The 24,750-nt window shown below is 39.3% G+C and overlaps 1 protein-coding gene across 1 annotated transcript; it reads right to left on the bottom strand.

Moving 5' to 3' along the window:
- Positions 1-1,735: 1,735 nt before the first annotated feature.
- Positions 1,736-22,687, bottom strand: LOC129353082 (trichohyalin-like; the record flags this gene model as incomplete). The annotated part of the gene is made up of 10 exons (XM_055022285.1): positions 1,736-2,750; positions 3,090-3,145; positions 3,254-3,447; positions 3,537-3,658; positions 3,736-3,874; positions 3,979-4,078; positions 4,783-4,880; positions 12,509-14,441; positions 16,201-18,010; positions 22,552-22,687. Coding segments are annotated over 9 exons (4,578 nt in total), but the record flags the coding sequence as incomplete, so codon positions are not given.
- Between the last annotated feature and the right edge of the window lie 2,063 nt (positions 22,688-24,750).

The raw sequence follows: 24,750 nt of genomic DNA, 5'->3' as shown, positions 1-24,750 counted from the left end.
AGCCTGTCGATACAGCAAGTCTGTCGCACCCATTGTGTCCGTCACACTGCATCTCAATAGCTTTGCCCTCTGTCCCTGGCACTGTGGCAACTGCTGGTCAGGTCTGCCCAGGCTGCCATCCCGATCGTGATCCTATAGGAGCGAATGCACTGACAGCCAGCCAAGAGCATCAACAGAGATAAGTCTCACTCAGCACTATTACATCGATCCAGCTTTTCTTTTCTTTTTTTTTTTTTGCATTTGTCATAACCCATCCAAAATCATTCAGCTTAATTTCCCTTACCTCCTATATCATTCAAAAACTGAATGTACATTGCACAGTTCATTTGTTCATTTGTGTGTCATGTTATTTGTGGAATAGATCTGACTTGTTCTGTTGGATCTCAGTGATGCATGTCATGAAGATGATCGCAATTTTTTAGATGTATTAGTGATCAATAGGCTGGTTTAGAGCATACTGCTCTGACATATTTGAACATCTTGTTTAAGAGCCAGAGTTAGTGCTGGTGTACCACAGGGGTTAGTGCTTCAACTCATTCTCTTTATTCTCTTTTTCTTTATAATTTTTTTAAATTTAACCTTTATCATACCAGGTTAAAAAACATATGTGCATTCTAAATTTATGTGTTATATACCCCCTCGCAGAATGAGCTGGACAGAGTCACAAGTGAAGGGATGTCTGAATTTTCCTCATCGACCTGTTGCCCCTGCAACTGAGGTTGCATGTATCTGCAACCTCGGATATGCGAAAGACATGGATGGATGGATGGATGGATGGATGGATGGATGGATGGATGGATGGATGGATGGATGGATGGATGGATGGATGGATGGATGGATGGATGGATGGATGGATGGATGGATGGATGGATGGATGGAATTCAACTGCCATGGCGACGATATTCAGTTATATTCATCCAATCTTATTATTAGACGACAGGCATGTCCTGAAGAAATTAAAGGTTGAATCACCTCAGATTTTCTGGTTTTAAATTAAAAAAAGACAGAGGTTGTTGTATTTGGAAAAGATTATTTGAAGAACAAACTGCTTAGCCAGGCACATACTTTGGATAGCATTAAGTTGGCTTCAAGTGTTAATACAAAGAACCTTGAGCATGTGGTTTGTCTAGGATTTATCCATTGAAACCCATCAACAGAAGCATCCTGTCTCAGATGGCCGCATGAAACACTGCAGTGATGCTCTGCTTGTCTTTTTTTTTTTTTAGTTTTTACACAAAGCCACTGCTTAACATGTTATTAAAATTATGTTTCCAGTCCTGGACTGTCTCTGCTGTCTTTGGTCCCTCTTGATCCTCAATTGAACATGGCAGATGTGTGTTGATGCTGAGACTGGTTCTGCTGGAGTAGGTAAAAATAAGACTTGTTTTCACTGCCACGTTTGCTCGGGACGTGGGTTGCATATCAAATGTACAACAAGTATGGTGATTTATGTTGTATATCATGATTATGATAAAATAAGAGTTATGTGACTGCACAACTGGACTGGACCGAAATGACATAACTTTTTTAATGAATTTGGACAGACAGTGACACCCTAGTTGTAAACCGAGGGAACAGTTGTTGGAATTTGGCACTATATAAATAAGCTAGTATGAATTGTGAACATCATTTAGAATTGATTAATCAAAAAGTGTTAAAAAACAAAAACAAATCCAGCTTCACTTTCTTAATACACATGAAAAATATACTTTCTCACCAAAAGAACACTCAAACCTATTTCATAAAAAAGAAAAACTTTTATTAAAGTTCCCTCAATTTCCATTACACATACATTATAAACACCAAAATGGTCACAATTTTCCAGTAATAAAAAGGCAAATAGTTTTCTAAGTTTTACAGACCTGAACACATACACACACATATAACATACACACTTCCTGAATCTGTTATTGTCCCCAGAGATAGGAATGGAACTACAGAAGGTGAAACTGACAATGTTGTAACAAAACACAAGAAAAACTCAATTCTCTGCAAAAAATAACTTCAAACATGATTTTGCTATTGCTCAAATTTCATTGCATGGGTGCAATTATGGTAATATTTCATTAAAGTGCTTCAAACTTTCCTTGAGAAGAATTGTGATAGGATATAACAATAATCTGTGCAACTTAAACTAAAAAACACACATCCACTTGGTGATTTTGTACATTTCTATGCTTTTGCTATTTGTGTCTTAGAATCTATTTTGTGTGAGGATGTTTATAGTAAGTGTAAGGATTTATGTCTGAACCCACACGACTTCTGAGGGGGTCCTTAACATTTAAAGCATTGGCTTTAGTAGTAGATTTTCTGTTAAGACAGTTAGTAGTACAGGTTAGATTATGTAAAAAGACTGAAAAGTGCCTTATTTTAATAAGCATAATCAGTAAACTGATGAGGTGTAGTGCCATCATTTCCTCTGTGATGGATTTCACATTCACAGAATGGCTTTGCTCTAAAGTACACTCAAACATCCACAGAGCTCTCAGACAGTGCTTGGAGAAATATTTACTTGGCAGAAACATCCAACAGCCTCTGTGCACAGCCATGGCACCATATTTCATTTTTAAAAGGTAAATGTTGCCTCTGTGTCCAGAAAAAAAAAGCACAATTTCTTCTCTCTCAGGAAAGATCCAAAGTAAGGCACTCAGAGTGCAGAGCGGAGCAATCGTCATTACGTCATTATATCTGCCATCAGTAAGGAGATGAAATTATCCAATTCCCGCTGAAGAGTGTGAAAGCCGTGTGTCCTAAAGAGAACAAAATCCATTAGTTGTTATTTTCTATGACAACTGTGAACTTCAAATGCAACTGAAACCTTGAAATGTCCAACAAATCTAAAAACAATAGCAGAAATTATGCCTATTTTCGATATCAAATGAAAGAATTTGGAGAAACAGCCTCCAGCCATTAGAGCGTGGTTGATGTGCTAGCACTGACGGGACATTTGCATAAATATTGACATGGTATGGATTTATTGACATGGTATGGATTTATTTGAGCCTGTATGTATAATTTAACTGTTTTAGTTCATTTCAAAGCTAAAAATTAACATGACTCTTGTCTATGATGAGAGAAAATGAACTTACTTATGTCTGGTTAAGTTTCACTATTCTGCTGAGTCGTCCGCTTCTTAGGCCAAAGCCTAAGAAGATGAGACAAAAAGATGAGGCATTGCTGATAGCACAGAAAGAGCATTTAAATCAATTTCTCCAAATGACCTCTAAAATTTGTAGTCATTCTCAGAGCTTACCCTCCATCTTTACCGACTGCAGGGGGCAGCACTCGTTTAGCTCCTACGAGATTAGCCGCCAGGCGAGGAGATCCTGAGACCTGCGATGGAGCGACTTTCTTATTTTGACTTTCAGTCTCTTGTTCTCCTCTGTCTTCTGCTGATCTCTCTTCAGCTTTAGCTGCCACGCCACCGGTTTTCCTTTTTAGTCCACTCTGAAATATTGAGCATATTTTACATAATGGTATGGGTCTATGCCATAATAAATAAGGAAAAAAACTGAAAACATTTTTAGGTAACTTACAAGTAGATCTGCAGGGCTCAGACCTGGAAACATGGCAACCCTCTGAGTAGATGACGGAGAAGAATAAACTGGCTTTGACTTATGTGGTTCCTCTTCTGAGTCCGACTGATTGTCTTTTTCATCTAAGAACAAAACTTCTAGTAAATCACAGTTTTCATGTAAGACAAACTATTAGGAGATATAATGTAATAACCATTACCATTATAGACACTCAATCGTACTCTGGCAGCTTCGGCCGACTCTAATCTGAGAGAGCGAGATGGACGTGTTCGTGTTAGCCTCCTTCCCAAAACTACTTTAGATTTTTGTGAGCTGTTGTCAAGCAGAGGGGCAGAGTTCTGTGGAGAGCAACGAAAGACATTATTTTCCTAACTTCAAGGTGTATGTTTGCAGAAGAAAATCCTTTATGGCAGAGAGATTTAGAATTATTTTTTATACCGACCTCACAGACTGCGTCTAAATCCATCTCTCTTTGAGAATCAGTATTATCCAGATCTTCAGAGGCATCAGGGACTGGGTCTGGGTCTGGGACATGAGTTGGACTGAAAAGAATAAAAGCTCTTTAGGGTTGAAAAGTTCTGGCCACTTTTTGTACAACTTTTCATAGAGAAAAAAAAAAGTCTTTCGATGTCATTTCCAGTCAGGTTTATCGCCACAACCCTCAGGCTGCATTGGTAAAAGGTAAAGATCTTGTGTCAATAGCTGATCAGGAAAACCGATAACTGAAGGAAAGTTTGATAAATGTGTGTGTTCATACAGTGGACTGGAGCAAATCTACTCCAGTCCACTGTAGAAAATACAGATGTAATTGGTTTTGGCGCCAAAAATACTATATTAGACATAGAGGCCAGCACTCAACTACACCCAATGAGACAAAAAGCTTCTCAAGTCTAGAATGAAACCTAAATTTTAGCATCCACTTTTAGCTTCAGGGCTGCCTCCTTTAAACCAACACTGAAAACTGCTGCTTAGTGCATGTTTATGAAAATGGTCCACTATCATTTTATCTATTAATTTCACATATTAGTAATATTTGTTTGCTTTTGATTAGAATTTTTCTCTTTCTTTTTAATACAATGTTTAAGGTTTACTATCATTATTTTAATAAATGAATTAGTTTCACAATATTTAATTTATTTTTGCTGCTCATTTTTCTGTAAAGTCCTTAAAATTACCTTGCAACTGTTCAATACAGATAAACTTTATATGTTTATCTGTATTGATCTGTATCTGTATATTTATCTACCTGTCAGGTCCGGACGTTTGTTCAGAAATCCCATCCTGCTGATTGCGCAACAAAGTCTGAATGAGTTTGTCCTCATCATTTGTGATGTGGCTGTTAACCTGTGGAGACAGAAATGTAATGACACGATGTTACAGAATCAGCTATAACTCAAAAGATGCTTTTAATATAATAGGCTGCAGAGAAGATGGGGAAACTCAACCGTGGCATATTGTTGTTAACAAAGTGCAGATATCTTCAAATTTAACTCGACCTACGCTCTGCAGGAAAAGCTCCTCTCTGCTCTGTAAATTGGAGCTGTTTTTTTCTGGGTAGCGAAGGCGGGGTGGGGGGGAAATGGACTGTGCTGATCCAACAGCACTAACTACATGGGGAGGGAAGAAGACTAAGGATCAGCCAAGCATACGTCTTTTAATGAGCTGGTCACAGAGTCTGAGAGCTGTCCTCAATAAACACCAAGAGCAAGAGCACGCACAGCCACACACACCTAACCCACACATACACACACTTGTGATGTCACGCCCTCATGCTGGAATGCACGGGTATGCCCACACACACACACACACACACACACACACACACACCAAACCAAAGCTACTCTGTGTACTTCTCTGCGAGCATTCCTCTAAGCTCACCTCATGGCCCGTCAAGAGGCACATCACACTTTTTGTTTTTCCTGAAACCGTCACCTGGATACAAAGCAACACTCAAGTAAACACCAGCGCCCACGTCTCATCCTCTTCATGGGTCAGTTTATTGCTCCGGGCTCACAGGGCAGGTTAATTTGCACAAAGCCTGTTATCTAGCGGCATAACAGCATGAATGAGTAGGCTTATGGTGATTTTCCTATAACCACAGCCTGCATTCAGATGCAGCAAACAGGATCAGAGAGGCTGTACACAGAAGGACGGGCTGTAGTATAATGTAACCTGTCTTCACCCTAAAATGGCATCAAGAGGTTAACCTAATATTTAACACAGCTCCTGCTGAATCAGAAGAAAGGCTCCTAAAGTAAAGAAGGAAAACCTTTGTTGTTTTAGGAACACCTGTTGTTCATGGAAGGTAAAATCTGACTCACCAGCTATGAAGACGAGTTTGTACAACTGAGAATCAGAGTCCTGTAAGGGATCTACATTTTTTCTGCAATTTGCTGTTTAGCAGTGCCCAAAAAAATAAGTGGATGTTTTGTTTTATTTTACTTTTAACACTCTGTACCTCAAAATATCTATGATATTTACTTTAATTTCAGCAGAATAATATCACAAAACTTGACATTACAAAATAAAAAAAATTTATAGTCAAAAACAAATTTGGCATCCAACGACACATATTTTCACAAACACTCAATATGCTGGCCTTCACTGGCACACAAGGCAAGTATGATCAATAGTTGTTTTTTTGTTAAATCCTTGAGAACTTCTCCCTGATTCGAAATATCAAATAACTAATCTTTTCCATTAAGTAATTCTAGACCATCAGGCTGCAAATGAACACAGTAAACACTATGTACCACGTAATTTTTTTTCCGCAACAGATTAACAATAAATGCTGTTGTAGCTTTATCTACTTTTATCTGAAGACATTTCCTCGTACGATATGTTTGTCTTCGATCTGATATGTTCTACCAGCTCAAGAACAGCTGAACAAGTGTAGACACAGCGATCGCTTCAATTTGTGACAGTATGTGTTAATGAGACTGGCAGAGAAGGGATGCAAGTCTGGGCAAAGTCTGTGTCTATCCAATTTACTTGCATAAATTTTTTGTTGCGCTCAATGGAATGTATGAGATGCTAGTTGGAGCAGAGTGGAGAAGATGAACAGGACATAAGTGTCACAAACACAAGCAACTTGAGTGAAAAAAAAAAACTGGCCACAAAGTTATAACCAGACAACCTACTCTATCCACCTGTACATACTTGTAGCTGTAATTACAGTGAATGGGGGTCCTGCTAGAGATACATTCAGGACAGCAGAACACAAATGTGGTTTTAGTTAGCAAAAACATCCAAAACTATGTGTATCTTTCCTTCTACTTCACATTTATGTACCACTTTGTGATACTTCATTACATAAATGCTAGTAAAACCATGAAAGGTTTATGGTCCTAACAAGAAATTAATATTAAAAAGGTTTAGAGGTGTGCTTGCTTTTGCAAGGTACTGTATTCACAATATGAGCTGTGAACAAAACCAAATGGTAGATGCACAAAGCAATAAAAATCCCATCTGATAAAGAGGTCAGAGGTAGTCACACTCTGTCTTTGACCTCAGCTGTATCTGCGACGCACACGACACAGAAGCAGAAAGGGTAACACATGCAAACCGATAAAATACCACATTCAGACAACTTCATCAGATAGCTGCGTCCTTCCTGGAAAAACTGCAGCAGCCCCATAAGGATTTGCATAATTGTTTTGTAACACACAGGAGCGGGGGTTTCAGACTAGCTGATCATTGACGAAGAATGAGAGTGAGCGAAATGTGCTGTTGAACATCACTGATTAACTAAGGATTTAAAAGACTCCTGTCTATATCCAACATGAATGAAAATAACCAGGAAATGAATGTCTGTTTGTAAAATATCTAATGCAGGTTTGAACAATTTTTGTTATTCTTTCTTACGGAGCGGGTTTCAGTGGCTCTCTTCTGAAAAGACTGCCGACTTCTGGCGGAGAAGCGTCGCAGGGAACTCCGGCTGCGTCTGGCGAAGCTTCGAAGGGGCGACATGGCTCTCTGAAACCTTCCCCCTCCATCTCCATCTTCCTCTTCTTTGTCGTCGACATCCTCCTCTTCTTCCACCTTCTGGCCCTCATCTGAGGGGCCCCACACTAGCTCCAGAGCTCCTTGCAGGGACCGGCGGGCGCTGCCCACCCAGCCGGCCAACCGCAGCTGGGCTGCTGACAGCTTTCCTCCCACGTACTGCATGGCCTCACAAAACCAACAGGGTCACCATGGGAATGGGGTCACCAGGAAAAAAAGGATTTTCGGCTTTGTTGAAGATGAAAAGGTCTTGCAGGTAGTTCAGAATGACAGGAAGTCTCCATGGCAGAAGATTAAGCCCATCTTTTCATCCATATTTTGTGCAAACTTCCAGACACAAAGCGAGCTGGAAGTAAAGAAAATTTGACTCAGTCCCTGACGTTTTCTATTCCTGTTAAAGCTATGGCATCCTAAATTCATTACGTCAAACCGTAATGAATTTGCAAGAGACTAGAATAAGTTTGCATCATACGCTTCCATTTGTTGTGACTTTGGAGGTTAAAAAAAGTAGAAATGACAACTTATCCTCTTTCTCTCTTCATCTAAAACAAGAATTGTTGGAAGTATAATTGTCCCAAAAAGCAACATGGCAAATATCCGCAACTCCAACAATCCAAGACCAAGTAACAAGCAGAAGATGATCCCCTTATCTCCAGCAGAGCTCACTGGCTTCAAAGAAATGTAGGAAGAAGGCTTTGCATTTGGGTGTGAGAAATCCAGCAGGGAAATAAACAACAAGTAGGTGTGCCGAGGTGCTCTCTGCACCTCCCTTCAGGGCTCTCTTCCTGTAGGTAAATGCAGCCGGCGAATGAACCCGGTCTTTATGAGAGGGTAAGAAAACAGAAAGCTGGAGTGAAAGCTGAGTTGGTGAAAGAATGGACAGCGGCCCGGTGGAGTTTTTTGTTTGCACACAAGCCCATCCTCTTGTCTGAAAGGAGGGTTGGAGAGATTGAGAAAGGGAGACGGACAGAGAGAATGAAAGCATGAAGGAACACCATGTATGGTCATTCTGACATGCTCCCTTGTTGTACAAATCCAAATGAGGACACACAACACCTTCTTATCATAAAATCCATCTATCCGTCTATCCACCTGTCTTTATGTCAGTACCCTGAATAAGGATGCACGGTTGGCTGCATACCAACCGTTTTGCCCAGTAAACATAATATTACCCAGTCTGCTACAAACTAGCTTTTCTACATTGTTGTCCAGAGTTTAATACTGCAGCATAAAAAGGAGTACTTTAAGTCATGCAGTTAAGTTTTTAGAGTGCAAAGCACTGCAGAATAACAGAAAATGTGTCAGAATTTCTGTGGCGCAGATGAAGGAATTATAATTTCCAAGTGCAGTGGCGCCACTCTGTGGTGGAAACAATAATTGCACGAGATGACCAAAGCAACTCAGTCAAAGACTCTTTACAGGTGGATATATACAAAGCACAGTGATGGTGCACATGTAAATTAGGTGTTTGATAGTTTGTTTATTAAAGCAGTGACACAAAGACACACAGTTCAGGGCTTCTGGGTTTGGTGTTTCATCACTTCTGCAAATATGTTGCATGTGCAAACAGGTGCTGAAATAATCTCTCTTGATTGGCTCATTTCAGTCCCTCTGATGTCAGAGACATCAGAGGGACTGAAATGAAAGTCAAATACTACCATTTTAAATATAAATACAAAATAATATATTTATTTTAATTTAGAACAGTTTTCTAAATTATTCACCCTGCTATTTGTGGTTGAAATATTGTTATCGGATACTTTTGTTCATTGTTATTTTTATTCTAGCATGTAAGCTTAAGCAAAATTTGGAAGAAATTTTGAATAACGCTGAAGACTGAATTTTACTACTGAACTCATTCTATTTTGGGAAAATACCAAACATTTTTGTTTTCACCATGCATCCCATGTAATGATGTGTTTGACTGTGTAGTAAATCTATTTCCAATAAGGCTGTCAACCGTGGTAATATAATGCATGAATACTACATTACAATCAATCTAAATCTTATTAGCTGCTAACTGCTGAGCTGGCTCAGCAGCATATTTCACATGCGCTAGCACTTCTGGGAGATTAATTCAGTTTTGAAATTGTATAACAATCAGTAATGGGAGACATAAACGATTATGCACGCTCACTTCATGTGAAAGGAAAAAAATTAGACTTGTGGGACAAATATCTACAAATGTAACATTTTTTAAGAGAAAAAAACAAGAAAGAAGGAGACAAAAATAAATAGGAAAGCTATACCCAATAGACTACATTTTCATCTGAAGCATCACACATGGTGATTTTATTTATTTTCATTTCATTCTTCTACCGATTCATTACGTAAACATAACAAAAGGAACAATAATCCAATTTTTGCAGAAATATAGATTGACTCCTAAAAGTGTCTTCACTCCTGCTAAATTATGGGTTTTTGTAATATGTAATATAAGATCATTTATCTTGTACAAGTCAACTAAAGCGAATTGCCAAAAGGAAAACAATTATTGCATAAATGTGCGCACCCTTAAAGTAACACTAATTATGTGAATTTTGCATTTTGAAATATGTCAGGACTCACTGTGATGTTAAAAAAACTGACTGGTATTTGATACAATTTATGACAGGATCCATTTATGATTTGATGGTTTCATCTGAAAAATACTTGTTCGAAATCCCTGCAGATTTCATCTGTTTCATTTTTGATTTGCCAACTTTTCAGTTGAATTACAAATATAACATTTTCAAACATTTCTGAGCCTCATTTCAACGAGGCTCATTTGTTAGATTAAAAGTACCTTTGCAAGTAATCTTTAAGCAGATATTAAACCTATCTACTTTAAGCACAGATACTTAAAGTAATTAGTCATACATTTCAGTGTTAAAATGCTTTTTTATTGGTTTGATGTAATATTTCATCTAAATCCCTGTATTTACTAGAAATAAAGGCTTGAAAACACCGGTCAGTGTGAATGGCAGGAAGTTCTTTTAATATTTGACATCTGAGTTTCAACATTTGAACACATAAAATATGTGTTTCACTTAGTGGTGGCGTTACTCAAATGAAGGAAACTTTTCAGTAACGTTTTAATTTACTGAATATGCCTGCATGTAAAAAAAGGTTTCTTTTAAAATAAATTATTATGTTTTCAGGGGCGTTAGCTCACTTTCAAGAGTCTCTGTAGATACTCAGTGATGACTCACAATTATTTAATGTACTGAAATTCCCACCCAACTTTGAGTCTCATTATATTTTCCATTTCCAAAACAAAATTCAACAGACATTTCTTGCCGCATAGCTTCCATTTTCAGTCACACTTACACTTTGACACAAACACGTCTCCTCGGGGTAAATGCCACTTATCTATATTCAGTTCCGAGAGACTAACCAAAAGCACATAGCATGACTAGTTCTGATCCCTGAACTTAACCTTATAAGTTCAAACAGGTACATGTCTTGGATGATGCAGGTTCTTTAGCTCAGTCACTCTTAAGCAAGTATAACAAGTATTTTTTCTTGCGCTACAGGAATGGCAATGTTTGAGCAGGTAAAGGTGTGTGTCACTGCCAAGACGACATAATTCAGCGGTGAAACAGTCACATCTGCTCCCTCACTCCGATCTCTGCTCTCAACCTCGCCCTCTCTTCATAATTGAACGATTAATCATGGTGTGGGCCGGGAACTTTTTTTAGATTCTGCAGCAGCTTTGTGGAAGTTTCAGAAAAGCTGATATTGCTTGACTGATCTTAAATATCATCTAAAGGATGATATTTTATAGAGGCTGAACAGATGTGAGGCGACTCTCCGTTTGTTCAAGAGCTCTAGGCTGTTTCTGTGCATTTAGAAATTACTATTTTGTACCTGGAAACAAAAGAGCTATCGATAAAAATTAAATCAAACACATTTAAACAACTAAAACTAAGATTATGCACTGGGCATTAACACCCTGCACATAGAGATCATATGCAATGTATTATACACAAATACATTTGTAGGCACCCTTTCAAACAATGCATAGGTCCTTGAAATAAGCTGGTTTTTTTTTACTGTAGTTACATAAACTCAAAAAGAAAAAAAAATAAGTCTTTGATCTGAGTTTATGGTTTCAGTGAGATATAAAACCTTGTATTTAACAACAATTGTTTTGTACAAAATCCTCAGAGGCACAACTATTAATACTCATGCTGTTAATGCCTTATGTTATTCATTTCTGCCATTAGAATGGCACTTTAGTCTTTGGATCTATGGTCACTCTTTTCATATCATCTAGAGTCCAGGGTCCTTTCCTATCTTATTGTCTCTTCAACATACCCTGTCTGGATTTGGGTCATATTATCATATGGCAGAAGAGACCAAACCCATCAGGAGTATTGAGACGCTTCACCGTCTGGCCAAAGCAAATGGTTCCACCTTAAATCCTACCAGAGATGAGTAATCTTTACATGTTTGCTTTTGATATGGTACGATAAATAAATGTCTTCTACCTCCCATACATCTATTACTGTTGGATGGCATGTAGAGGGTGTGTAATGGTCACTATGTAGACTTGCTTACCACCAAGATACCACTGCACCAGTAGTAAAAATAAATGAGAATTAATAGTTCCCCATCACACCAGAAAACTAAAACAGCTTCAAAAGTAGACTACTTATAAGAAGATGCTTCATTAACAGGATTGTTAGGAGCACCACGTTAAACAGAATGATTAAAAACTTGTTTATAGATAAGATTTTCAAAAATGTTCAGTTCACGTATTATGTCCTTGCAATAAAAGCTAAATTTAAAGGTTTGTGCAAATAGTTACCCCGGGTAACAACAAATATACGCACTGCCTGCAAGTATGAATACTGCTTATACACAGATTTGTTGATCTGTGTATAAGCAGGTCAACAAAATGTGAGTGTCCGTGTGTGAATTTTCCTGGACCTGGTTGTAAAAATGAACATGCAAGGGATTTAAATGAGATAGAACTTTATGTTTACCTCTATGTTGTCCTTTTCTTCACCCTTGTCTTTCATTTCTGCCACATTTTCCATCTCCTCCTCCTCCTTCATCTCTACAGGCTGGTCTGCCACCGGGTTCTCTGCCTCTCCGTCTCCCTCCTCCTTCACACCAAACTCTGCCAGCAACCTTTTAACTTTCTCTTCCTCTGGGATCTCTGGGACCCGGGTGGGAACCAACATTGTTTCTGGTTGCTTTGGTTCGTTTTCTTGCTGAGTTTCTAGAGGTTTGCTGTCGAAGGACACTAGGAGGTTGTCTTTCCTCAGAGGTTCGACTCTCCAGTCGCTGCTGATGGGAGCAGTTTCCCGCCTTGGCTGGAAAGTCCGTCTCCTGGGTTTGACAGAAAAGTCGTCAAAGTCTACGTCGAGCACAGGGTTCTGGATCGAGAAGTCATCATAAACGACATCGACGGGGCTCTCTGTGTTCTTTGAGACGTGTGATGAGGGGGATGCTGGAGGCTCTTCTGCATCAAATTCGATAAGTTTTTCCTCTCTTTTGTTTTGCTCCTCAGCTGTTCTTGGCTGACTCTCTTCCATCTTTTTCTTCAGCTCTTCTGCCATTTCTTTCTCCATCTGTAACTTTATTTCCTCTTTTCTCTTCCTCTCCTCTTCCTCTTTTTCTTGCTGCATCTTCCTCTCCAGCTCCTGTCTTAACTTTTCTTTTTCCAGCTCTTCTTGTCTGAGTCTGTCCTCTTCCTCCTTTCTCATCCTCTCCAGCTCCATCCTTCTTTGCTCATATTTTCTTCTCTCCTCCTCTTCCTCTTTTTCTTGCTGCATCTTCCTCTCCAGCTCTCTCCTATTTCTTTCCTCATCCTCCTGTCTCATCCTCTCCTTCTCTTCCTGCCTTCTGACTTGCTCCCTCTCCAGCTCCTGTCTTAACCTTTCTTTTTCCAGCTCTTCTTGTCTGAGTCTCTCCTCTTCCTCCTTTCTCATCCTCTCCAGCTCCATCCTTCTTTGCTCATATTTTCTTCTCTCCTCCTCTTCCTTCTGTCTTTGATCTTCTTCCAATTTCAGTCGTTCCTCCTCATCTTTCAGTTCCTTCTGTCTTTGCTCCTCAAGTTCTTTTCTTTTTCTCTCCTCCTCTTCCTTCTGTCTTTGGTGTTCTTCCAATTTCAGTCGTTCCTCCTCATCTTTCTGCCACTGTCTCTCTCTTTCTTCCCTCATTCTTGCCTCTTTCCTCTGCTCTTCCTCCAGCCTCACTCTTTCCCTCTGTCTTTCCTCCTGTACCTGTTTTTGTCTCAGCAGCTCCATTTCCGTTTCTCTTCTTTCTTCCTCCAACCGTTTTCTCTCCAATTCATCATCTCTTGCCTTCTCTTTCTCCCTTGCGTCTTCATCTTTCATGTGTTTGAACTCCTCTTCCATCTTAGATCTTGGATGTTCACTCTCCTCCTCCGTCTGCTGGTGCATCAGAGTTTCTTGACTTTGAGTCTCGTCGCTCTTCCTCTGGAGTGTGCCGATTCTTCTGTAGACAGGCATTGAAACGCTGTCCTCCCCTTTTTTCTTGCTTTCAACCTGAGCATTGTCTTCTTGTTTGTCATCTTCACTGGATTCAGGGTCCGGGCCCAGCACCACTGGAGGTGTACCGTCGTCTGCCACCACGGTTCCAAAGCGAACGGAGCGACGATTCTTCTTCTTCTTCCTCTTCAGTTCGGCCAAGTGTTTCTCATCAGAAGCAGCCAACTGGCTGCTCTGGACATCCGCTCTCTGGACATCCTGGACATCATCTTCCTTTGACTTGTCAGTCTCTGCTGGAGTCTCTGTTGCATTCCCAAAGGGTTTATCTTTGAATGGTTCCTCCTTTGGTGGTTCAATTTCACTCCCTGTGGGTGAGGATACTGTTGAACGTGAGTCCACTGGCTGGGTGGGTGTCTCTTCCGCTGCAGGAACTTCCACTCTTGGTGTTTCCGGCTTCAACCTGCCGAAGAGACATGAATCATTAGCATTTAGTGTGTGCTAATAAGTAACAGTTCTAAACACATTCGCAAACAATAAAGCACCATTTTGGACCAGGATGCACCTCTTAACCTCACAAAGCTATGATGAAGACAGTTTAGAAAAAGAGGTTAGAAATTGAAGGGATAGCATTTATGTCCAGTGATGTGGCAGACAATATTAATCAGCTCAAAATTGGCAAACATGATGTAGAAGTTGTACCTGTTGTAAAATAAAATCTCACACTACTAAGACTTGGTGGTTTCCATGTGCCACACATGGTGACAGACAGACAGACAGACAGACAGACAGACAGACAGACAGACAGACAGACAGACAGACAGACAGACAGACAGACAGACAGACAGACAGACAGACAGACAGACAGACAGACAGACAGATAGATAGATAGATAGATAGATAGATAGATAGATAGATAGATAGATAGATAGATAGATAGATAGATAGATAGATAGATAGATAGATAGATAGATAGATAGATAGATAGATAGATAGATAGATAGATAGATAGATAGATAGACAGGAACTGTACCAGCTGTGTCTGAAAGCTTTCATGTCATGTCATGTGACTAAAAACCAATGCAAAACATCTTTGAATGTCAAAGAGTTGTTACAGGAAACTGAGCAAGTTATTCCTGGTTCATTCGAAACCTTAGAAGAATGCAGGAAGCTAAAGATAAATAGCCCAGTATCACACCATAAAAAGCTCAAGAGTTACAGTGAAGGAAGCTGCCATGAGGAAAGTGAGTGACCTGAAAAACTATGCTATTTCTTTTTAAAATATTTCTCCTCGACCTTGGTTTTCAGTCAAAATAAATGCTGCAGATATAATTTAGGATAACAGCTGACACTATGAATTATCAGAAAATATGAGTCAATACATTAAGCTATCTGAAAGAGGGGACATTAAAAAAACTTCAAAGCAGTTTTTTTAATGCTCCTTCTTTGCGTGGAATCAAAGTTTAATTTGGATGTGTCACGTCCTGACTTGCAGCGTTTGCTGACATATTAGATGGTTCCTATCCAACATTAGGAAATTAAGGAGAGAAACTGGGACACACTGAGGAAACAGAGGATAAAAGTTTGACTTCATCCAACTGCCTTTGAGCAATTTAAAATGTTTTTCCCCTTTTTTGTCTATGTATGTAAAATCATTTTTATCTTGTCTGCTAACATAAATGAAGAAATGAAATGAAGGAGAGCTACAGTATTCGGTGAATACACCCTTTGTAATGTCTTGACACATCACAGATGAAAAAGGAGAACTTCTCAAACTTTCCAGTCAGAACAGTTCCAGACTTGCACTCTACTCCCAATGTTCACAGTAACAAAAAAAAAAAAAAAAAACTCAAGACAGCTGTTATAGTTACCTTGATGCTACGCATTAGATGTGCTAAGAAAACCAGTGACGGACAGCAGTTTGCCTTTTCCTCCTGCAATAATGCTTGACTTAAATCTAACTGACAAAAATGAGAGATTAACGTCAAAAATTTTTTTAAATTATTGAAACTATTAAGTGGGTTCAACTCGGACTGATTTATGATTTTAAATGACAGTCATTAATCAAATTTGATGTTTCTAGTGCGACTAACGACAGCTGACTGATGTCAGTGTGTCAACACGTTGACATAAACTTCTTGCTTGATTGCAGCAGTAGGAGATATTTCATGCCTGGTCTTGCACCCAAACCCAGTGAAGAAAGAGCTGAAGGTCTCACTTACGCCTTGGAGCAAACTCCGTCTGCAGCCTGAGGACTCTTCTCGACCTTCTGATCCTCTGGACCTGTTTCTGACGCCCAGTTTTTAATCTGCTCCTTCACACCTCTGATCCCATTCACTATTTCTGGCTCCTCTCTCTTGGTCGTGACCTCCGGCTTTGACACAGAGTCAAACAGGAGACTGATTCTCTTCTTAATGCTGTTCCCTCCGGTAAAATCCTCTGCATCAGTATCACTCTCTTTGATAAGAGGCTCTGGTGTTGTGTGAACATGCTGCGCGTCAGAAGATTCTGGTTTATTGGATTCGTCTTTGGTGATGGGTTTGGGAATGGCCCTGAAAGACTGACGGGGCAAAGGGATCCCACCTGACTCGAACTTTGAGGTGAGTGCCTTAGGCAGGCGCTTCCTCACGCTTCCCCGCTGGTAAAATGAGTCGTTTGTGGTGGAACCATTGCTGCTTGGCTCTTCTATATTTTGGCTGACAGAAACTGGAGCGTCACTTTGCTTCTCCTCTCCATCTTTCCGCTCTGAGCTGGCAACAGCAATGGTGGGGGGTTCGTGGCTTGTTTGGATGATGTCTTCCTGCGCTGGCTCTGACTTAGGTTCCTCTTTAGTTGGAGCTGTTTCAGTGGCTGGATCCAGAGCAGCTGTCTCAGCACCAAGACTGTTCTCAATTTGTTGAAGTGTTTCATTTGTTTTCGATGCTTCTGGTTGAGATTTAGGCAGCACACTTGCAGACTGTGGTTTTGGAGTTGAGGTTGAGGTGGGTTGAGGTCGTTTTTTAGCAGGGATGGTCACAGCAGAAGGATTTTCTGTCTCTGATTGCTCAATCTGATTTGTTTCAGAGTTAAGTGTAGGGGCTGTTTTGGGAGCAGTCTCTGAAGAACTGATGGGTTGAGACAGTTCCTTAGTAGGGAAGATCACTGCAGTGGTCCGGGGACTTCTTGACTCTGATTTCTTGGTCTGAGTTGCTTCTGGATTAGGTGTAGGATCAGTTTTGAGGACAGTCTCTGGAGAACTGATGGGTTGAGGCAGTTTTTCAGCTGGGGTAGTTACAGTGGTGGTCGGGGAACTTTTTGTCTCTGATTTTTCGGTCTGACTCGTTTTTGGCTCAGCTGTAGGAGCAGTTTTGAGAGCAGTCTCTGAAGAACTGATAAGTTGAGACAGTTCCTCAGTAGGTATGGTCACGGCGGTGGTCCGGGGACTTTTTGTCTCAGATTTTTTGATCTCTGTTGCTTCTGGATTAGGTGTGGGATCAGTTTTGAGGGTAGTCTCTGGAGAACTGATGGGTTGAGGCAGTTTTTCAGCTGGGGTAGTTACAGTGGTGGTCGGGGAACTTTTTGTCTCTGATTTTTCGGTCTGACTCGTTTTTGGCTCAGCTGTAGGAGCAGTTTTGAGAGCAGTCTCTGAAGAACTGATAAGTTGAGACAGTTCCTCAGTAGGTATGGTCACGGCGGTGGTCCGGGGACTTTTTGTCTCAGATTTTTTGATCTCTGTTGCTTCTGGATTAGGTGTGGGATCAGTTTTGAGGGTAGTCTCTGGAGAACTGATGGGTTGAGGCAGTTTTTCAGCTGGGGTAGTTACAGTGGTGGTCGGGAAACTTTTTGTCTCTAATTTTTTGGTCTGACTTGTTTCTGAGTTAGGTGTATGAGCAGTTTTGGAAACAGTCTTTGGAGCTTTGATGGAGCGAATTGTGCTGTTTTTTTGCAGAGAGAATGGTTTGGGAGCGAGACTGGGTTTGGGAGGAGGAGATGGCTTTGTAGCCAGGCCCCCGCTCTGGGAGGCCTCAATAGTCGTATCCATAGTTGACGTACCTGACAAAAAAAGAGAAAGAAGAAGAGTTAACTTTCAGCAATCCACAGTGGCGTCTGATGATATTCACACCTCTTCAACTTTTCTGTATTTTGTCACCTGACAACTATACTCTTTTATGCATTTTGTTGGGGTTCTATGTGATTACCAATGTAAATTAGTGTGTAAATGTGAAGTGAAAGGGATATTATACATAGTTTTCAAAATGTTTTACAAATAAAAATCTCAAAGTTGTGGTATCAATATTCAGGACTACCTTGTATTTAGCACCATCCATCCTCCTAAGAAGTTTGACCTGCTACCTTCTCTCTAACCCTAACCCTCCCCACATCATGATGGGGACACCACCATGTTTAACTAGTGAAATGGTGTTTAAAGGATGACGTGCAGTGTTAAGTCTGTTGCTAGGCAAACACGCAAAATGGCTTGCAGCCCCCTCCAGATTCTGTTTACTTCTCTGATTATTCCCCAGTCTGTCAGCTTCGGTGGACAACGATGTCTTGATATGCTGGCAGTGATTCCATACTCTTTCTATTTTTGAGCGATGGATTCAGCAGTGGCCTGTGGGATGTTCAAAGCTTGGCATATCGCTTTACATATTCACTCTGAACTTCAACCCTGATTTGTCTGCTAGGTTTCTTTTTAGTCTGTTTATTCACTCAGACAGGTATGCATCCAGTATGGATCTGTACATATCTAGCCATTATCTTCCTTTTAACCTTTGCAGGGTTAGGCACGAAACAGTGTAGACTGGCCACCAGTCCATTACAAAATGTATACACTTAGATGTAAGAGAAGTTTGGAGAGACCAATTAACCAAATGTGCATGTTTTTGGACTATGGGAGAACCCATACATGCAACAGAAAGACATGCAAACTCCATGCAGAAAGTCCTCCAGCCAGGATTTGAACCTAGAATGTTCTTGCTGAAAGGCAACATGATATCAACTTTGTCACCACGAAGCCCATGCCCCGCACACAAATACATACATTGAATGCAAATGCACAACACACTTTTCAGAGTTCTGTTATGAAAAATCATTCACCTTTCACTTCACCGTTTTGCTCTACTTTGTGTTGATCAAATCAAATCACATCCCAATAAAACAGATGGGAGTTTGTGGTTACAGTGTGTGTAAAAATTCAAACAGCACGAGGCAATGGATTATGATTAAAAACCTTTATTATACTCAGTTAAAACAAAGCCAGCAGGTTATGTTGCAACAAGAGGACAGGACGAGGCTGGTCTGTCTGGATTTTTTTAAAAGCACGTTTCTACGAAAGGGATAAAGTGAAACACATCAATCACTCTGAGCAAACACTTAACTGTCAGGGCACACACTAGTCTCATTTTCAATTTGGATGCTATTTAGGTTTCGATAAGCTTTTTAGTTTTTCTCAAAGCAAAAAAAAAAAAAAAGAAGAAGAAAAAAAAACCCTCATTACTGGAAACGTCCATCAAAAATACTTGATAGATAAACTGTGATCCATCACTGATTGCTGCAAGCAGCTTTTAAAGACTGGTAATTCAGTCACACTCAGAATTATGTCTTCTGTTTTCAATCATAATGTGTAATTTACTCTGAGTTGTGTTTCTGTGCTTATCACATAATCACACTCTATATCTAGTAAATACATAGGTACTATCAGGTGTTTATATACTCTTAACAGGAAGATACGTAGCAATCTTTTTATCATCTGATAACATTGCGTTGCATTACGACAGAAAAGTTGTGTTTTGATAGCGACTCAGTTTATATCCAGACATTAAATTAGTGATTAAAGGAAAAAGAAAGCAGCTCTTCAGTTTTCCCATTTTTACATATCAGTCTTTGGGAACAGAATAGAAAAAAATAACACCAGTTTTGAGGGAACCAGATCTAATACTTTCATTTTTTTTTGTCAAAATACTCTTCAGCTCACTTAGCAGACCAAAAAATATAGAACTAAAATTGTCCTATCATTTATCGTTATATATATATTTTTTTATTTTGATAATAATTTTTATTTATCTTGACAAAAAACCCTAATTGATGATGTTTGCAAGTGCTGAAAAATATTGTTGGAGTTAATTATTTCCCTCTGTTGGAAAAAAATTATTTTTGATGCTGAGTGCATCAAAAATAATTATATATATTTAAAAATATGAGTAAAGGCAGTTATTGTGTGTTTGCTGATAAAATGTATTAATGTGACATAACTGTTATCACATTAATACATTTAATGTATTAATGTATTAACACATTAATACATTAATACACTTTTGATAAAAGTGTATTAATGTAATACACTAGTAATGTATTACTAGTGTATTACATTTAGGGACGAAACTAGAACAATATTTGTGTTACTATGCTATTTATCATTAACAAATACTATAAAATATTAGGATTAAAAAATGTTATCTAATTAACATTTTAATAAAAAAAATCTTTACTTCATCCAACATTTATGCATCATTCTAATAACATGATGCTAGTTTCTCATTATTTTGTTTTCTTGTTTTTCCAAGCTGCTGTTGTAGCATTCTGTTCATAAAGACAAAAAAAGGCAGCTACGTACGACTCAGTCAGAATAATCCATAAATACTCCCCATTAGGTTTAATAACAATTATTACAATCAAATGCTTTTATTCAGTATGCAAATGTTAACTTTGCAGACAGTGTTTAAGTTAAAAAAAACATTTTAGTCACATCTGTATGATCCCCTGTTGTCAAAGAGGAAGACCTTTGGAAGGACGGCCCCATTGTCCAAAGATCCAATCCTCAATGATTGGCTGGTTTGTTTTCTGAGTTTGGCCTCTGAAAGTCACAGAACGAGAGGAAGAAAGAAAGAACAAGAATTTGTTTCCAAGCAATGCACCTGTTAAAGGTTGTAGCTGTGCACCGGCTATTAAATAACAAGTTTCACCGCAGCTACTACTGGTACAGAGTGTCCGAACACATAGGGCTTAGATAATTATTGGAATCCAAGCAGAACATCACACCCATAGGGACACATAGGGAAATATGTCAGAGGTACCACCGTGCTCAGGAGTTACTTTTCTTCAGGTGTAACTGAAGAAGAATAACTCCTGAAGTTATCCGAATATTTTCACCAAAAATATTTGGATGTCTGCTGATAAAGAACAAAAGATGTGAAATGAAAGTTAAAAAACAAAATAAAAAACAAGTAAAATAAATACTGAGACAATCCCTTTGATTGTCTCAGTATGAACAAGGTATTACACTTGAAATATTGAAGCTAATAAAATACCACATCCAAGGAATCCATTGTTGCATCTGCTGACATTGTGAGACAGGCTCAATATACTGTATATCTCCAGTACCGGGTAAACATCAGTTTATTAATTTTCTGCATCAGATTTGTTACTGTAAGGTCATATGTATTTAGATCAACTGAATCTTTTTGATAAGAAAAGGCAGGTCTCGTTTTTGATAACTGGTGAGATTGGTTGACTTTTCAGAGAGACTCAAAGTGATTACACAAGAGTGACTGTCAGAGGCTGGAGCAGGCAGACCAGATGAGTCATAACTCCAGTCTTACTGCTCAAAACACAGAATATCTACTTCTCCCACAGAACCAGGAGTACAGACATGGTACAAAAACTGCCCTGTGATTGACACTGGGGCGCTTCGGAAAGGATCAGATTTGAAGAATGCCATGTGAAAGCGATAACAGTGTCGTTTCCAAATCTATTACATTGAATACCACAAAGCATTGTACCCAGCATCCGGTCGGGCCTGTAGGACTTTTTGCACAAACCGGTAAATCCACGTTAGCTTCACTTTGCCACTTTGTAACATCTGCAACAAAAAAATATATGCTCAGGCTGTTTTGATTTCAAACAATAGTGTGCATGTGCAGTGAGGGAGTTCCTGCCTGTGGTATTGTGCTCTAAGTTGCTACAACTATGGGTGTGCATAATATTGTGTAATGGGATCAGCCTGGGATAAAGCACACACTTGGGATAAATGAGAATGATGTGCCCTGTTTGTTTCTCCCACCTCATTAGTTTTTCCTTACACTTGAATTCCTGGGCAACAAACACCGGCCCGCAGATAAAGCTGCTGCAGAGTTGATTTAATGGATTTCTCAGTGGATTTCTCTTGCCGGCAGGCCTTTGCGTTGCTTTATCTTTGTTTGTCTTCAGTGGATGTCACCCTGTTGTGTTGCCCAGGCCGTTTTAGTTTTCCATGTTCATGTTTCTATGCGAGAGCCCAAAGTGCGCTTTGCTTAGGATTCAAGTCTCACTCATACGTTTAGGATGCGGTTTGCATCAAGTCCGTAAACAGTCATCGCCGCTGCCTTATTACAGGCCATTTATAAGTCACTAATTAAAACTAATGAACTGACAGTTGTTGGACCAGCGGCGTCCTCCAAAACGTGAGAAAAGTCAATTTGACTGAGCGGAAGCACAAAAACACAGCCAACTCAACCGCATTTAACCTCAATACAACCAAAGGTGCGCACCTGTCAGCGAGGCGTTGCTCCGTCAACGAAACATCACCACACAAATCTGAGCAATAAAGTTTCCTTTACCTCGTGTCTTCACGCGGTCATACGGTTCAACGCAGGGCGACGTTAAGGGACGAAACTGTTCCTCGGTTTTCCGTGAGCGCTCTTGTCTGACTGTGTGTGTGTGTGTTTTTTTTTCTTTTTGTTTTGTTTGTCTTCTTTCAAGTCATTCACAGTATGAAGACGTCAGCCTGCAGCTACGCCTCCACCCACCCAGCAGCGGATACTCCCTCCGCCCCGCCGCCAGGCTCGGCGCGAGCGTCTCTGAAGTCAAGGTGCGCAGGGAAAGCGACGGGAACCCGGAAGTGCGGGTGTTCTATCTTCAAAATAAAATGCGGCCACCTCGTCGGTGTCTCCCCTTGTTCTTTAGCCCTACGCTTTTAATTGGAGGCGTCCCAGTTGTTTGTGTGGACTAAAAGGGGGAGGCTAAAAGGAAAGCAGCCCCTAAAACTGCGAACTATTACTGAACACGCTCAATAAAGAACTGTAAAAGTTTGTAAATCCCCCCGATAATATTTTCTCTGTTGCATTTTTAGTCACACAGTGGCCACTATGACTAATGAAGTGTTTTGACTGAGATATTGTACTTGATAACATTGTTATTCACTATAAAAAATAAAATAAAATAAAAAAAACAGAAAAGAGCAAACATTTCTGAAACTTAAATGTTGTGCCATACCAACAATGTGTAGTTTATCACCTCTTCTCAACAAGAAAACAAAAAATAAAAATAAAGCCAAATAAAAAAAGTGGCTAGTCGAGTTTATAGTTTAATGCATTTGAATGTGTAACTCAAGAGAAACATATAATGTACTGTATTAAATATATGTGAAGAGTTGACATACAGTTTGGTGCTTTCCTCCTTCAGTGACTATGGTACTTGTAAAGTTTTGGTGGAAAAGGATTGTTGTTCTGTGTTGCTTGTCAGGGGGCGGCGACTCAGCTGAATTCAGAGAAATAAACTTTTGCTCCAGCATACATAAATACATACATAGAGATGTATGTATGTATGTATGTATGTATGTATGTATGTATGTATGTATGTATGTATGTATGTATGTATGTATGTATGTATGTATGTATGTATGTATGTATGTATGTATGTATGTATGTACAAATACATACATACATGCATTTTGCCCCAGAGTGTCTGACCTCTCAAAACCTCGTAAAGTGAATAGTCACATATTTCTATCAACACATTTATAAAACTTGTTGTTATAAAGGTGATATTCATAACCCCTGTCATAACACACAAAATACAATGAATGGTTAGTCTTTCTTAACCACTGCTACCATTTCTGCTCTTAAGTCTGAATGAAAAAAAATAAATAAATAAAATAACTGTAGCCCTTATTTTGAAGTGCAGAAGTTGTGTCTATTCAGCGTCCCTGTAGTTTGGTTTTCAATGGACTGGATGAACGGGTTCTGATTGAAGAGAAAAGCCTCTATACTCACCAGTGAAAAGGAACTGGATCTGTGCTGCGCTTTTGTGGATGTTGCTGAGGCTACCTGGGGCGTCGGAGCAGGAACTGCCCGTCAGGCCTCACACACAGTAAACACGAATTTGCATGACACCCGAGCCTTTACAACGTTAATTTGCGTTGCTTTTATGGGCCGGGGAGAAGAAAAGTGGGGGGAGCAAGATGTCAGGAAATCTTGAAACCAAAGAGACCTATTGGGTAGTTCAAAGGGTGAGGAGACATTTGGTTGACCTGAGGTGTGGATGCCTTATAAAACCAAGGCAACATGGTTGATCTACTAGTAATCACTGAAACAAAAATATGTAAATAAAATTCAAAATGTACTAAATGATTCACATTATTCTAATTAATTAATTCAAAATCTATCTATCTATCTCTCTATCTCTCTATCTATCTATCTATCTATCTATCTATCTATCTATCTATCTATCTATCTATCTATCTATCTATCTATCTATCTATCTATCTATCTATCTATCTATCTATCTATCTATCTATCTATCTATCTATCTATCTATCTATCTATCTATCTATCTATCTATCTATCTATCTACAATATAAAATAAATTTAAAGATATTAACATTTCCAAAAGAGCAGGGTTACACCTTTTCTTCTTTATTACACAAAATCTAAACTCCCAATTACTTTGAATATTGTCATTTATTTGCTTTATTACATCTCAGGGCAAATTATTCACTTAAAACATTACCTGGACATCCAACTACTTTTGACATAACA

The sequence above is a fragment of the Poeciliopsis prolifica genome, unplaced genomic scaffold (assembly GCF_027474105.1).
Source record: "Poeciliopsis prolifica strain line A6 unplaced genomic scaffold, Auburn_PproV2 SCAFFOLD003, whole genome shotgun sequence".
NCBI lineage: Eukaryota > Metazoa > Chordata > Actinopteri > Cyprinodontiformes > Poeciliidae > Poeciliopsis > Poeciliopsis prolifica.
This window is presented reverse-complemented; position numbering and strand designations above follow the sequence as displayed.